The sequence below is a fragment of the Anabrus simplex genome, chromosome 3, assembly GCF_040414725.1.
Source record: "Anabrus simplex isolate iqAnaSimp1 chromosome 3, ASM4041472v1, whole genome shotgun sequence".
Classification (NCBI taxonomy): Eukaryota; Metazoa; Arthropoda; class Insecta; order Orthoptera; family Tettigoniidae; genus Anabrus; species Anabrus simplex.
Window position 1 is genome coordinate 514,043,621 of NC_090267.1, and position 17,600 is coordinate 514,061,220.

Below are 17,600 nucleotides of genomic sequence, written 5' to 3' on the forward strand. Positions count from 1 at the left end.
CGTATCATGTTGAGTATTCAGTACGAAGGTGAGTTGGATCTTCTTGTGTGTGTGTGTGTGTGCGTGTGTGTATGTCCCTGTAGGTGGAGTTGTGGAATAACTCTTACGATATCTCCTGCCTGTCGTAAGTGGTGCCCAAAAGGGATCCAAGGGGCTCTGAACTTTGGAGCTTAGGCTGGCGGCGATAGGGCCCTTAGCTGAGTCGTGGCATTGCTTCCACCTGTGTCCGGCTCCTCACTTTCATCTATCCTATCCGACTTGCCTTGGTCAACTCTTGTTGTTTTCCGACCCCAACACTATTAGGCTTACGAGGGCTAGGAAGTATTTAATTTTTCACGGCTTTCGTAGCCCTAATCATTCCTTTGATCGATACCTCCATTTTCGAAATGTCGGATCCCTTCTATTTTTTTCTCTGATTTGTGTTGTATAGAGGATGGTTGCCTAGTTGTACTTCCTCTTATAACAATAATCACCACCATCTGTGTGTGTGCCTCTGCGGGTGGGGGCGATAGAATAGCTGCTATGGTATCTTCTGCCTGTCGTAAGAATCGACTAAAAGGGGCCCCAGGGCCTTTGAACCTTGGAGCGTGGGTTGGCGACCATGAAACCCTTAGCTGAGCCGTGGCATTGATTCTACTGCCTTGTGTTAGACTCCCCACTTTCATATATTCTATCCGACCTTCTTTGGTCAACTCCTGTTCTTTTCCGACCCCAACGCTAATAAATTTACGACGGCTATTAAGTCTTAAATTTTCACGCCTTTCATAGCCTTGTCTTTCTTTGGCCGATACCTTGCGCGCCGCTCTGCTCCAAGACTGAGGCCGCCTTTCAGCGTTACGACTCTATAAATAAAGCATACCGGTATGTATTAAATCTTACACCATCTCCCTAGTCAAGTCCGGGGAGGTTAAGTTAGGTTAACGCGTGGTCAGCGTAACGTTATCCCTGCAGTTATTAGGGTATAGAACATGAAGTGTAAGTTGGGAATTTTATTCTTTATTCGAGAATTCTGATAATGCATGAAATCCCGCAAAGCTGATGAATTGCGGCACCACATTATTTTACCTATTATATTGAGTATTTAGTAGGAAGGTAGGTTGGGTCCTCCTGCGTGATTGTATCCAATTCGCAAACTTTTGGAAACAATGAACTTTGTATTCCCTGTGTGTGCAAATATTTCCAAAGCTAGTCAACTCGCCCGTGCAGTTATTTTTTGCTGATATGTGCATGCTAGGCTAAAATGTGTAAAACAATGAACTTGGTATTTCATGTCTCAGAAAATACTCCCAAGTATTTCCAAGAGTAATCTTCTTGGCCATGCAGTCAGTTCCTGTCACGACTTGACTTTAGCAGCAAAAGGTGACCCTAGATTCAACCTCTGTTTTTGGCCAACTATTAACCCTTTACTGCATACTGTTGCCCTCAGGCAACATACAACTTTACACCTGTATAAATGGATACAGATTGTGGACAGAGGTAGTTTTCCGGCACACCTTTAACTGTACAGTCATTTAAAGACATATACCAGTGATGCCTTGTTTTTTTTACATAACATAAGACAAAACAGCCCTGCAACCAAAGGTACTCCTTCCACCCCGTCAGCATCCACGCGTACCAACCACCGTTTACTTTACGTGGGCCCTCCCCATCACATTACCACAGGCTTCAGAAGTACCTCTGGCTCAACCTCAAAGACATTACCGACCTACGGTCGTGCAAGTATACTTGCGCCCTGCAATACGTACCCATGGCCAGTAGGCAGTAATGTTCGGTCTTTGAATGTTAAAAGCTTAGCGTGAAATCGTGAAAAATCGTATATATACCCTGTTATGGCAATTCACGTCACATACGAGTGTTAAGCTATTAGCCCCAGTTAAGAATTGCTGGTAAATCTAAAACACTGAATGTAAGTTGAACATTGAAGCTTGAAATTTTCTTCACCAAACGAAAACGAAAAATAATTCATGCAGTAAAGGGTTAATAATGTGTATGTCCTATTAACGGCCTTTTAGAAACACCGAAGTGCCACAATTTAGTCCCGCAGTCGTTCTTCTCATGTTTAAGGGAGTCCCAGACTCGATCTCTGGTTAGGTCAACTATTAATAATGATATTAGCTTTGCGTCCTACTAAATACTTTTTAGAGTATCTCGATCTCCGTTTAAGAGCCTCAAAGATGCTTCCCTATATTACGCCCCCTATGAATTAAATATATGTTTTACAGCTCACACCATCTCCCTAGTGCTATGTGTAGTCGCCATGTTGTTTCAAGTTCAGATTCTACCAATCTCAGCATCAAAGCTGCTGGACCTTGTCTCATCTTGTCCAGTTAGGTTAAGCCTGGGATTGAAGCTAAGGTTAAGCCTGTTAGGTTAAGCTAGCACTCTTGACCATAAACACGTTGGTAGTTAGGTTAAGCTGGCATTCTTGGGTATGAAACTTTGGTCTTTGAACCTAACGCTCTTAAGCATAGGGTCGAATCCAGGACCTGGAAGGTTTAGCTTGGAGCCGAATCCGTACCTGTTAAGTTAAGATTACACTCTTGACTATAATTATATTAGCAGTTGGGTCCATCTTGCACTTTTTGTATCGAATTTGGGACTTAGTCTCTTAAGCCTAGGGGCGAAAGCGGGGTCTGTGAGGTTAAGCCTAAACACTTAGCCGGTATAAGGCCATGTAAGGTTAAGAGCACGCTCTTAGTGAAATACGGTTACGACCACGCTCTTAGCTAGCAGTCCGCACCGCGCTGTGACGTCACTCATCGGATCAGGTCTCGTCCACGGGTCACCGGATTCCGGATGCTGAAGAACTCACAACTTTACACTACTCATATTTATAGTAATTACTAGCAAATGTACCCGTGCTTCGCTACGGTATTCTACAATGTATACGGATATCGAAGTAAATTGCTGTACATGAAGTGAATAAGAATTTTTTAATTGCATGTCTCTTGGCGTTATCCGAGAAAAGGCATAGGGAGGTCCGCAGACGTTGCATCCAATGTAAAGTGCCAGTTGCGGAGTTGTCATGATAACGTCAGGTCCACTTGTCTGCCGCAATTCACTATGCGTAACGTCAGTTACATTTTGATGGGTAAATTTGTTCATAATCGGGGGCACCTATACCTAATGACAAAGAGAATAAGGTAAAAGAGTCTTTTTAAAGAATGCACGCTCCCTTGCCTTCTGCTAGTCAAATCAAGAAGGGAATTATGCATTACAATGGTACACAGGCGTTGGAGAAGGACCCTATTCCTATTGCTAGTTAAAGTCGATGTGGGGAGTACTGATTACAACAGCAAGCGCCCTCCTGCTGACAGTCACTATTGATTTGTAAAGTATTAATTACAATGTAAGACGCACATACTTCTATATCGCTACAAATCGACTTAAATAATAAATGTAGATCGACATACCGAAGTGCATGCATGTTCACCTTCATTTACAGAATAACTGCTGCTAAACGGTGCGTTCATACTGAAAAACGGATTTATGAAAAGACGCCTCTGGCCTCATTTAGCGGTCTAAATGGCTGGCCCTATGATATTTCCTCGTATCTCATCTATTTAGAGGCAAGATTATTTTAGAAACGTTGAATAGGGTGAAATTTGTGTAAGGTTTCCACACAGTGAATTACTTTTCAGATACTTATGCGACATCTTCAAACATAGAATTTGACTGGGTGGGCCAATATTCGTGTGGAATTTGATGATCCCATCTTTCCTATAAGTGAATCAATCCATTAATTATACGTGTACAAAGTGCAAAATTTAGGTAAATCCAGAAATAGAGCCAAATTTAACATAAGGGATAGAGATATGACCAAAGCTGTAGATCACTCCAAATTGAACTGAGGTTGTGCCATCCGTTTTGTGATACAACTTACCGTTTAGCCACCAAATACCTCGAAAGGAAGGTCTGCACCGTCATTAAAATTGCCTCCATATTTCTATATTTTCCGGCAGTAAAAAATAAAATGTTTAAACATCTCGTAAATTTTTCGTCGGTTACAGGCTAAATGCTATAATTTTGCCAAATTTCAATTTTCTAACTAGTCTGGGAGATTGTGCTGCCATCTTGATATGGGGAAGGGGGTTAAAAATTAGGACTTTCAGGAAACTTTTAAGCCCATGAAACCTATAGGTTATCGTTCTGGATAAATATCACCGACTGTGTTCTTATGCAGATTTGAAACTCCCAGCGTATCCCTCTCAGAGAATTTTGAGAATTTTAGATTTTTCTAGGGATCCTGAAGTCATCAGGTTGTCTGGTACCAAGTTTTAGGTTTCTAGGATGCCTACAATGGTCTCATTAATTCACGTCTGTTTTCATTTTTATGCCTTAATTTACATATATATATATATATATAGATAGATCGCGCCAAACTGACTTCTATATATTAATATGTATTGTATTTCACCCGCTTCCGAAGTGGTTCTAGGGGCGTCTTACTCCCACAGTACGTTTTCTAGGTAGTAAGTCATACTTGAAGGTCATACTAGAATATACACACGTCTGTTACCTTGGGCATTTTTGACAATTTATTTTTTTTCACCCTTTCTCACCCTCTATGCCAAAGGGGGCTGAAGTTGGACTTTAAAAATCCGGAATGTTACTATTCATCTCAGCGACCCCGAAAACTATGGCTTCGTCACTATTTTCGATTATTTTTAAATATGAATCCCCCTCACCCCCCACCCACCAGAAAGGGGCAAGAACTTGGACTTATAAAATATCCGAGGTCTCACCATTCATCTCAGCGACCCCGACAGCTATGGATTCAACATTATTTTCGCTTATTTTTATATATCACTCTCCAATTGCCATCCACCACGAAGGGGGCTGAACTTTAAAAAATTCCGGAGTGCTATTATTCATCTCAGCGACCCCGAAAAGTATGGATTCGACACTACTTTCGATGATTTTTATATCTCAGCCCCCTCGCCCCCACCCCTAAGGGTCCCTGGGGTGTCCTACCCCCACGTGGTTTGTCTCCTGATACTAAAATTTCGAAGTGTACAATTCACCTCGGCGACCCCGAAAAGTGTGTATTTGACACTATTTTCTTTGAATTTTATACATCATTACCCCCTCGCCCCCCACCCAAATGGGAGCAGAAATTTGACTTTTAAGAAAATCGGGAGTGTCACTATTCACCTCAGCGACCCCAAAAACTATGGAATCGACACTATTTTCGATTTTTTACCTGACGCCCCGAAGGGGGCTAGAGGTGTTTAAAATAAGTGTTGAAAATTTGATTGAAATTGCTGCAGTGGTTTAGGAGGAGATGTGTCATTTGCACACATACATCCATTTTATATATAGATATAGATATAGATATAGATATAGATATAGATATAGATATAGATATAGATATAGATATAGATATAGATATAGATATAGATATAGATATAGATATAGATATAGATATAGATATAGATATAGATATAGATATAGATATAGATTTCTTTAAAGTAAAACTACAAGTAAATGTAATAATAAGTATATAAATAAAAAAGAACCAAAAATAATGTAGAAAAATTGCATAAAGTAGAATTAATTTTAAAAACTGTTATTTGTTGAGGCGTGGCAGGGCACGTCGGGTATCAACTAGTCTAGAATAATAGAATAGATGTCGACTACAACACTCTCAGATCCTGACTGAGAATGACTGAACCACGTAGTGTTGTGCAAACCGGGCGGTTTCAGACAGAGTTCCCTCAAGTTCGATTGTCCGTTCGAGTTTCACAGTGACATTTTACACCTGCTACCTGCCTTCTAGCAACTCAATGGCAGCTGAAATTACAGGCATAATCAATTCAAGGCTCACAAAATGGAGAACTGTTTGCCGTTGAAGTATAATTCCACCTGTAAAGGAAGTCTTTGCACCTTCCATGTTTTGTCCTCACTCTATTCAATGTGATCACATCTTAGGCGGTAGATGATGTCCGGTGGGAAAGTGTTGAGCATAGAAACGTCTCTGGTGGCTGTCCAGCGATCAACAATGAACTAGAATTGTAGAAATTTAGTAAATTAATTTTAGTAATATTTAGAAGTATGATTTGTATAATTGTGTCATAGTGTATAGTTCGCCATTATACCTGTACGATGCTACGAAGCGTCACTGTATGTGAAAGACGACGACGACGATGATGATGATGATGATGATGATGATGGTGATTTGAGACTGTATTTTTTATTCTGTAATAGGTTACACTGCACTTACTGAAGCGAATAACAAGAATGCTCTAGTCTGCACAATGGATATGCTATGAGTTTTGCATAAACATTAGGGGTACGACCGATCATAGCCCCTAGAATGTATGTTACTCTCGTACATTACGAAAGAGCGTGCTACTAACCAAATCACTTTGCATTCTTACCTGTTACGGTCTAATAATAACAACAACAACATCCAACAGAGTGGGTTAGCTTACGGTTCAGATATATGTGAATAAAATATTGTAAATGTGACAATTCCTGAACAACAACAGTGTATTCGCCACGGAAATTCAGAAACATTAAATTCTATGAATTCATAACATTGTGAAATGATTATATCTCGGCGACCTGGTCACAACACTTCACGGAGGATGATCAGAAGTGATAGGATATGGGGAATAATTTAACTAATAAATCTCACTTTCCAGTTGTACCTGATAAATGACACGGTTTGTTAAATTGGTACAAAATATCTGTCAGGAGTAACCCACACATAGCTCGTGTTACATGTGAGTATTGTTTACTGGAAAATGAGGGCTATTGGCTCTTTATCTTCAGCGTGCAGCTTCTATGAAACTCGACACATTACGCAGCAAACATGGAGACCTCATTCACGTAGAATAATTCTTCTTTCTTTCTTTCTCCCTTTCTTAATACGTTCGGCCTTGAGGGTTGGTTCTTCCCTCGGACTCAGCGAGGGATCCCAGCTATACCGCCTCAGGGGCAGTGACCTGGAGCGTGAGAAATTTGTTCGGGGGACAAAACTGGGGAGGAGAACCAGTACCTCGCCCAGGTAGCCTCACGCGGTATGCTGAACAGGGCCCTTGTAGTGGGATGAAAAGAGCCGAAGGAATAAACAAGGAAGAGAGAAGGAAGAGGACGTGGCCTTCAATTATGTACCATCCCAGCATTTGTCTGGAGGAGATGTGGGAAAGCACTAAAATCCACTTCGAGGATGGCTGAGGAATGAATCGAAGACTCTTATACTCAGTTGACCTCCGGAGGCTGAGTGGACCCCGTACGAACCCTCGTACCACTTCTCAAATTTCGCGGCAGGGCCGCGATTCGAACCCGGGCCTCCGGGGTTGGCAGCTAATCATACTAACCATTACACCACAGAGGCGGGCGTAGAATAATAATTATTTATTTAGCGTTTGGTGATAAATTACACATATATCTAAAATTATATAGGCTAAACAGGTACACAAACAAGAAACATGAATCATAGGGCATCGTATCATATTTGAATGTCCAGTTACTTGATCCGCTGTTGAATTTCAGCTGTAGAGACAGTTCAACTACCTGGATAGCATCCCAACTTGGACTCACAATATGGAGAACTGTTTGCCGTTCAAGTATAATTCCACCTGTAAATGGAGTCTTTGCACCTTTCATGTTTTCCCCTCATTCGATTCAGTTTGGTTCACATCTTATGCCATAGATGATGTCCGCTGGGCAGGTGTTGAGCAGAGGAATGTCTCTGGTGGCTGTCCACGGATCGCTCTACTCCTCGAAAGGGTCAAAGTTGGAAGCAACCCTAATGGCTCCATCACGTAAGAGTGGATGATCTGACTTGAGTTTCTGCAGTTTGAGGGCGGGAAGGTCTTCTAAAACTGGTAGTTGAGAGTTCGTGCATTAGGGCATTCGTTCTTCTTCAGTGAGGTGGCATTACGCCTGAGAGAACTGGGAGTGGATTATGATGCGCATGCTAACATTTAGCTTAGCGTCGTTGAGTCGTGTGTAAAGACCACAAAGGTGCACAGTAGTCATCACAAGAGAAAACCAATCCCAAAGCAGTCGTAGAATGATTACAGGTGTTTCTCAACCTAAGCCACTTATTTTCCAGAGGGTCCCGGGTTCGATTCCCGGCTGGGTCAGGAATTTTAACCTTAATTGGTTAATTCCACTCGCTCGGGGTCTGGGTTGTGTGGCGTATTCAGCTTTATAAATCATCCTAGGTAGGGCCCTCATCTTCACAGATCTGCACCAGGGCTCTCCAGAGGCCATGCGCCATTATTATTCCTTATTTTCCGAAGGATGTTGTTGAGTAGAAGAATAAACTTGGTCACACAAGGCTGCTTCCTTGTTCAGCGAGGAACAGAACACTGCATCAGACTTGAGGATCTCATTGTATTAGTTTCAGGTTCAGAAAAGGATAGGAATTGAAAGTGAAAAAAGCGGAGGTAGTAAGTGTAAAGAACTCCGAAATAACAGAAACCAAGGAACAGATCGATGACGATAAATGTGAAGTACGAAGAAATAATTTGAAATGTTCAGGCAATAGCTGAGAATAAAGACTAATATTGAAACTGATGATAAATGAAGCAAAGTAACAGAACTCCGGAAGAGTTGCCCTTAAACTTACAATTCCGTCGTGACCAGGCATATGAAATTTCTGAACTTTAACATTTGTCCAAGGAACAGAAGTCATTTCACATTTCACAAAAGAAAATCAAAACTGTTTGTGTGTGTGTGTGCTCTTCAGCGCTAAAAATGACGAATAGAATAATAATTGGCTTTCTGCTAGGAAGCAGGATATTCAGTCAAGGAATAAGTAACCATGAAAAAAACGTAGATCATCTAGGACAGAAACAGAGAACACCAGTAATACGTCCTTCCGTCGTGGCATTCCAAATTTAACGCAATGGAGCTTTTGCTACGAATAAATAAACAAACGTCCCAGAATGGCATAAAATGGAATGAAAAGTGCCTCAACTTTCTGGTGATAATTTCATTTCACAGAGCCAGCTACCGGGGCGAATACAGTTAACTGCAATGACCTAATCATCGTATTATTCGAATAAATGACTACTATACGCAAATAAAGGACTTAATGAAATAAAAAATTATTTTCTAGTAATCCTGAAACGGAGACCGTTCTTTAGATGTATAATATACTAGCTGTAGTACCCGGCGTTGCCCGGATAGTTTTTGAATGTTTACCTTTAATATTTGTATTACCAGTTAGTTAAGTGTGAAGTGATGCTTATTGAATTCTTTTTGAGATGTTGATTTTACGACTTATCATGTAGTTTTAGAGTTATTTAGATGTAACTGACTTCAAGTTTTAGGTTATTTAATTATCGAGTAAACACTAATCTCGGTCATTTTATACTATTTACTTTTATGCCCTTCTCACCTCCTGCCTCGATGGAGGCTGAACGTGGACTTAAACGCTATCCACAGCGTCACAGTTCGTATCAGCGACACATAAACAATGGATTTCGACATTAATACTGGTTATTTTCCTTATTTTTGCACGTCAGCTCCTCTCATTCCCCAACACCAGCGGGGGCTAGGTGTATCTGACCTCCACAGTAATGTTTTCTGTATAGTAAGTTATGTGTATACCAAGTTTGATTGAGAGATATGCTAGAACAAACACACATCCTTAAACTCTGTCCCTTTGGACGTTTTCAATTTTTTGCCAGTTCTCATCCGCCTGCCGAGTAGGACTGAGCTTTATCTTAAACGGCATCCAGAGTGTTACAGTTCATCTCAGCGACCCCGAAAACTATGGATTAGACACAAATTTCGGTCGTTTTCGGTTAATTTTTACATTTCGCCCCTACTTTAGAGGCTAGGAGTCTCTTACCCCTAAGACAGTATACACGCATGCATCCATTCTCTCGGACATTTTCGAAATTTTGTTTTTCACTTTTTCTCACCGCTATGCGAAAGGAGGCAGAAATTGGACTTCTAAAAAAATTGGAGCGTTACTATTCATCTCAGCGACCCCGAAAAGAATGGATTCGACACTATTTTCGATTATTTCTACATCTCATCCCGTCGTAGGTGTGCTAGGGTTGTCATACCTCGACGCACTTTGTCACCTGATAATAAGTCATAAGTGACCAAGTTTGTTTGAAATGGTTCCCGTAGTCCAGAAACATATGGATTCAACACTAATATCGGTCATTTTCAGTCTTAATTACATTTCGTTCCATTATCTAAGGCTTCTAGGGGTGTCTTTCCCCCTTAGTATTTTTTTCAGGTAGTAGGTAATATTTGTATTAAGTTCCGATGACAGTTATACTGGAACGTACAAAAAACATCCTTAATCTCGGTCATTTGGATATTTTCTGTTCTTGACTCCTTCTCACCCGCCTGGCAATTGGGGATCAACTTGGACTTAAACGACAACCGGAGTGTCATTCCTCATTTAAGCGACCCCTAAAACCATGGATGTGACATTAGTTTCGATTATTTTATATCTATCTCCCTCCCTAACCACCCACCACAAAAGGGGCCTTAATTTGGACTTTAAAAGTCCAGAGTGCCACTACTCATCTCATCGACCCCGAAAACTATGGATTCGACACTATTTTCGATAATTTTATATACCTCCCCCCTTCCCCGATGGGGGCTGAACTTGGTTTAAAAGATTCCGGAGTTACACTGTTCATTTCAGTGGCCCCGAAAAGTATGGATTGGACAATACATTCCATTATTTTTATATATCAGCCCCTCGCCCCCACCCCCGCTCCTAAGGGCGCCTGGGGTGTCTTACCGTCACGTGGTTTGTCACATGATAATAAATTCCGGACTGCCGCTATTCATCTCAGCGACCCCAAAAACTGTGGATTCGACACTAATTACGATTATTTTTATATATCACTCCCCCTTGTCCCCACCCTAAAGGGGGCTGAACTTGGAATTAAAAATTTCCCGGAATGTCACTGTTCATCTAAGCGACCCCGAAAAGTATGGATTCGACACTATTTTCGTTTATTTTTATATATGACCCCCCTTGCCCCCGGCCCCTAATGGTTTCTGGGGTGTCTTACCCCCACGTGGTTTGTCTCCTGATACTAAAAATCCGAAGTGTCGCTATTCACTTTGGCGACCCCGAAAACTATGTATTTGACACTATTTTCGATTACATGTATATATCACTTCCCCCTCGCCCCCACCACAAAGGGTCTGAACTTGGACTTTAAAAAAAATTGGAGTGTCACTATTCATCTCAGCAACCCCGAAAAGTATGCATTCGACACTACTTTGATGATTTTTATATCTCAAGCCCCCCGCCCCCCACCCTACTGGTTCCTGGGGTGTCCTATCCCCACGTGGATTGTCTCCCGATATTAAAATTCCGGAGTGTTACTATTCACCTCGGCGACCGCGAAAACTGTATATTTGACACTAAATACGATTATTTTTATATCTCACCCCCCTTGCTCCCCGCCCCAAAGGGGGATGAGCTTGGACTTAAAAAATCCCGGGGTGTCACTATTCATCTAAGCGACCCCAGAAGTATGCATTCGACACTACTTTCGATGATTTTTATATATCACCCCCTCGCCCCCCGCCCCTATGGGTTCCTGGGGTGCCCTACCCCCACGTGGTTTGTCTCCTGATAGTAAAAATCCGGAGTGTCAGTATTCATCTCAGCGACCCCGAAGAATACTCGACATTCTTTTCGATTACTTTTATATATCACTCCCCCATTGTCCCCCACCCTAAAGGCTTAACTTTAAAAATTCCCGGGATGTCACTATTCACCTAAGCGACCACGAAAAGTATGGATTCGGCACTATTTTCGATTATGTGTATATATCACTCCCCCCTCGCCCCCACCCCAAAGGGGGATTGAACTTCGACTTTAAAAAATTTCCGAGTGTCACTATTCATCTCAGCGACCCAGAAAAGTATGGATTAGACAGTATTTTCGTTATTTTTGTATATGACCCCCCTCGCCCCCGCCCCTAAGGGTTTCTGGGGGGTCTTAACCCCACGTATTTTGTCTCCTGATACTAAAAATCCGGAGTGTCGCTATTCACTTTGGCGACCCCGAAAACTATGTTTTCGACACTATTTTCCATTATTTGTATATATATCACTCCCTCCTCGCCCCCACCCCAAAGGGGGCTGAACGTGGACTTTTAAAAAATTCGGAGTGTAACTATTCATTTCAGCGACCCCGAAAAGTATGGATTCGACACTATTTTCGTTTGTTTTTATATATGACCACCCCGCCCCCCGCCCCTAAGGGTTCCTGGGGTGTCTTACCCCCACGTGGTTTGTCTGCTGATACCAAAAATCCGGAGTGTCGCTATTCACTTTGGCGACCCCGAAAACTATGTATTTGACACTATTTTCGATTATTTGTATATATCACTCCCCCCTCGCCCCAACCCCAAAGGGGGCTGAACTTGGACTTTTTAAAAAAATCGGAGTTTCACTATTCATCTCCGCGCCCCCCAAAAGTATGGATTCGACCCTATTTTCATTAATTTTTATATGACACCCTCGCCCCCCCGCCCCCAGGGGTGTTTGGGATGTCTTACCCCCACGCGGTTTGTTTCCTGATACCAAGTCATAAGTGTATCAAATTTGGTTGAAATCGCTCCAATGGTTTGGGAGGAGATGTGGTACAAACCCACCCACATACATACAATGACCTTTATATATATACATATATAGTCTGTTGTCTGAATATGAAAAGGAAAGTCGTGGAACAAACACAAAATCCCAGTCCCCAAGCCAGAAGGATTAATCGCACGCGATTAAAATTCTCCACCCCGCTGAGAATCGAACCCGGAACCCTCTGAACCTTCAGACCATTCAGCCAAGGAATCGGGCTGGCTAAACCCAATTTCTGAAAGGGGAGTGGGATAAGCGTGAAATAGGTAAAGTGGAATATAATATTATTATTGATGAACAGCTGGCTAGGCGGAGGTTATAACTCGGATAATTTGATATTTCTATAGCTGTTGATTATTGATGGGGGAGATGACCAGTACCTTGTCCAGGTGGCCTCACCTGCTATGCTGAACAGAGGCCTTGTGGAGGGGATGGAAAGGTCGGAAGGGATAGACAAGGAAGAGGGAAGGAAGCGTCCCGGCATTTGCCTGGAGGAGAAGTGGGTAACCACTGAAAACCACTTCGAGGACGGCTGAGGTGGGAATCGAACTCACCTGTACTTACTTGATCTTCCGAGTCTGAGTGGACTCAATTACAGCACTACTACCACGTTTAAAATGTCGTGGGAGAGCCGGAAATCGAACCCGGGCCTCCGCGGGTGGCAGTTAATCACACTAACCACTACACGACAGGATTCTTCTATTCATTAGTTTAATTTAAACAATCTTGCTATCATAACTTAGTTGGAATTGATTTAACTCAGCTGAAATTTCTAGCCTACACTATGACTACTCAGAAATATCTATTTCATATCGGGAAGAACTGCTCAGCATTCTCTCAGTTTGTATATCCCATCAGCCCACGTCATTTCAATCAACGAATCATGAGATTACCGACTGCACTTGGACAAATATTTTTACATCTAATCCAGTAGACTTATTTAATAGAGTGGTCACTGCGGAGGGAAATGCATTGTAACATCAAAACTTGATGCGAAGGAGAAAGCTGAATGTGAAGACTGGCGTTCTTGCTTTCTTCTCCCAATATCTCTTCATCCTCAGTAAAATTTTCCTCCATTTCTCTGTCCAGGCGTTTCGTTCGCAAGTCGGTGATTATTGACTAGTGCTCGGAATTTACAGCATTCCTGTATTACTCACTCGGTGAGGTTGATTTCCTGGAGGTCTGTTTTAATTTCTCTTAGCCAGTTGTTCTTGACTTTTAATTAAAGGGCAAAGTTTAAAATTATTTCAGTCATTCTATCTTTGCTCAGTCTGAGAATATGTCCTTAGAATTTCAGTCACTTTTTTTCTCTGAAGGTGTGAGATTTTTTTGCCATGAGATTTCCGTAGAATTTCCCCTCTCTTGCTTTTCTTCGTCTCTGATTAATGATTTACCACCCATGATAAAGGTTTCCTGTGTTTTATTACTTTATTATAATGCCTTAATTTTGCTTCCCTAGATATTAATATTCACATGTTATGGCTGGGGTCATCCGAAAAGTTGTGTAAGATGACGTGACAAAATGTGTGATGGAAGTGTAACCACGGCGACCGTGCAGGCTGTGTCTTATAGGAGGTTGTCATCTGAAATTATCAGCCGGTGATGGACGGCCATGATTATTTGATTTTCGGAAAAGGAAAAGTGGTTACTTTCTTTTTCTATCTGAAATCCGGGTGATTCGCTAGGCTTTTGTAATTTAGAGTTTGTCACAAATTAACACAGAGGATTGAACGACTTATTATTATTATTATTATTATTATTATTATTATTATTATTATTATTATTATTATTATTATTATTATTATTATTATTATTATTATTATTATTATTATTATTATTATATGCGAAACATACCAGAAAACTGATCACGCAAAGCTCACTTAGAAGTTGTGCATTTCCTTCTTTGCCAGGCAGCTTTCAATTTTTCTCTCATCGTGGTTCTTCGTTCTTCTGTCCACTTAGCTTCTGTCTTCTTGTGGTTTCTCTCTGACTCTACTTCCCACTTGCTGATTTTCGTTCTGTAGCAGGTTCGGTCAGCGATGTCGGCCACTTTGATGCCTGATTTTTCCAGGCCTTGACGGATTTCTGTTGTTTCCTGTAGCCTCAAGTAAGATTCTTGTCAGTCTGTTTTCTGGAAGGCGTTTGATGTGTCCGTAAAATATCAGGCGTCTTTTTCTGATGTCGGCCGCAAGGTTTGAGAGGTCCTCGGTTTTTGTACGAGATTGCAGCCGGTATGCTTCGTCAGTCAGTTTATTATTATTAGTATTATTATTTTATTTTATTTTATTTTATTTTTATTATTATGCAGCCCTGTGGTGTAGAGATAGCGTGCCTATTTCTTATTCTAAGGCCCTGGGTTTGTTTTACGGCCAATTCAATTATTTAAATTCCGGACTGAGAAGTAGAACGGTCTTCACTTGATACGATCTCTCAGTTACAGAAGGAATCGCACAGTGAGAAGATGGCGCTAGTGTACACTGGTTGTCATGATTACAATGGTGTCGGGAAGTTAATGGTGCTAAGGACATATTGTTCGTTCCCACATGAGTGTGTTACCTCCTTGTTGCAGGCCATGCTGCTGACGGTGCTACTGTTATGTGCGATGTCATCAGCTGACGCCTCCGCCAGGATAGAGGACAACATGTTGCCTCCACCGACGGTGCTGCGCCAGATGCTCTTGGAGAACTCTCGTCCACGTCAGGGACAGCCAGAGGAAGAAGTGTCACTGGGCATGCCATCTGACGAGGAAGCTTTCAACCAAGTGAGCGCTATGCATCACTTCGTGTCGTCAGCTTTCCCAGGTACAGGTAAAACGCTTTTCATTTCTCCTTACCACATTGGTAAATTAACTAGTTTCTATTACTGCTGCACGCAGTTTATATGACTGTTATAAAGGGACAATGTACGGGCTAATCCCAAAATCTATCGACGGATTTTGATGGAATTTTCATGACAGCATTCTTATAATCTTAGGAGTAAAGTACACTGGGTATTACTTAACTGAGATGGAAGGGAGCCGAGCAGTAAGAGAAATTCTATCTCACCTGAAAGAACACCAAAGAGCGCAAAACAGGCCATATCTTTTCTTACAAGTTGCTTTACGTCGCACCGACACACAGTGACCGTGGCCTTCATTATGGTACAGCTCCAGCATTTGCCTGATGTGAAAGTAGCAAACTAAGGGAAACCATCGTCAGAGCTATCAGCAGTGGAGTTCGAACCCACTATCTCCCGAATGCAAGCTGATAGCTACATGACCCAAAACCACGCAGCCACTTGCTCCGTTTTATGATTTTTAATATATAATTTTATCTTATTTTTTTTGTTTCCGAACAAACACTTCGCTTTTCACCCATTGAGGTATTGTCATAAGACGTAATGCGTAATATTCCAATTGAGCCTTGGAGAACGGTTCTTAGAACAAATGCGTTGTCCAGATGGAAGTCCTCGCAGAACTTTGCGAAAAAGCCTGGGATCGGAGCTCTCGCACCGAGCGTTAAACGTTAATGTTGTCAAGTTGATACTTTGACTTGTAGTAGGGGATAGTCATATGGTTGTTCGAAGTTTGACTTTGGTCTTACGATTGGATCTATGATAGTACATGTGCTGGACTCTGGGTTGATGGCTATCATGTCGACACGCCTTGTGCTGTCCTTTTTTCCGGGATTCAATGGACTTCTTCGTGAACAAGGAAACGTTTTTCTCTTAAAGCTGCAGATCTTATTTTATGATAGCTCGAATTACACAATGATTCGCCGTACGCTCAAGAACCCAAGGCTAACCCTCACTGTGGTTATTACTTTGAGACCTGCCAGCACAGGTGCTGTACGGTTCTAACAGCAGTGACGTTATATGTCATCCTGGCTACTCTCTACTGCTCTGCTTGCTGACCCATCCAATAACAGGCGGACACTCCTAAAGAACAACACCTTTCCCTTTGTGTGGGAGGGAACACGAGAATTGAAGCGCTCTTTCCCGCAGCTCTGGTCTAGCTTTCTAGAACACTGTAGTTGCGAACGACGAAACAACATATCGTCCGCACATAACAAAGTTCAGTTCCATAGGCGCACAAATACAATTTTGAAACAAATCAAATGGAGGACCAGACTGCCCCAAACGAGCAGACACAAACACATCACTCACAAGGCGATTCAAACATTTATTACACATGAATAAAACACTGCATATTTACACATTATGTACAACACATTCGGAGGTACACCAAAACACGTGTACTGCTGCCGGTCGCCAAGTTCAGTGTCTGTGTATAAAACAAAAACGCAGCAGCACATTGCCAACTGTTACAAAATGAAATGAAGCAGACGAGTACCAACACAAAAGCCGCAACATACTCCCCCCTTTGAGGGATCTCAACACTCAAAATCAAAGTCAAGTGTTCATGTTCATCACAGACAAATGAATAAAAAAAGAAATCTCAAATACAACTATACAACATCCTTGGGCAATGGACACAATTTCACTATAGCACGGCGCAAAAGACCAGTTTTAGTCTTTACACTGACCACACGAGTAATATTGTCACGACCAGGATGGAGCTCCTGGATTATACCAGTTTACCAAACCAGAGGAGGAAGCTTATCCTCCCTTAGAAGCACTAAATCTCCCACAGTTGGAGTCCACTCTCCTACAGAAGACCATTTACGTCTTTGTTGAAGTGATTGTATGTATTATTTTGACCACCTCTGCCAAAAATCGTGATACAGCTGTTGCACCAAATTCCGTTTAGTTAGACAGGAGCGGGAGCTGTTTTATATGTCTGGAGAGGGGATAGAAGTCAATCGTCTCCCTACTAGAAAATGTCCAGGTGTCAAATAGCATTGATCATTGGGGTCGTCAGTCATTGAACAGAGAGGTCTCGAGTTCAACACAGACTCAATTTGATACAAAAGAGTACTCAGCTCTTCAAAATTAAGAATGCATTTTCCTAGGGTCCGCTTTAAAAGTGATTTTGTGGACTTTAATCCAGCTTCCCAAAGCCCACCGAAATGAGGACT

The 17,600-nt window shown here is 41.8% G+C and overlaps 1 protein-coding gene across 2 annotated transcripts in view; it reads left to right on the forward strand.

Annotated features, from left to right (window-relative positions):
- Window positions 1–17,600, forward strand: part of LOC136867495 (uncharacterized) — a 743,927-nt gene that overhangs the window by 575,325 nt on the left and 151,002 nt on the right. The window contains exon 3 of one of the 2 annotated variants that reach the window (XM_068227105.1): window positions 15,155–15,392. In XM_068227105.1, the coding sequence (XP_068083206.1) occupies window positions 15,155–15,392 (238 nt within the window). The remainder of the gene's footprint in view (window positions 1–15,154; window positions 15,393–17,600) is intronic. The other variant, XM_068227106.1, reaches the window with a different exon arrangement.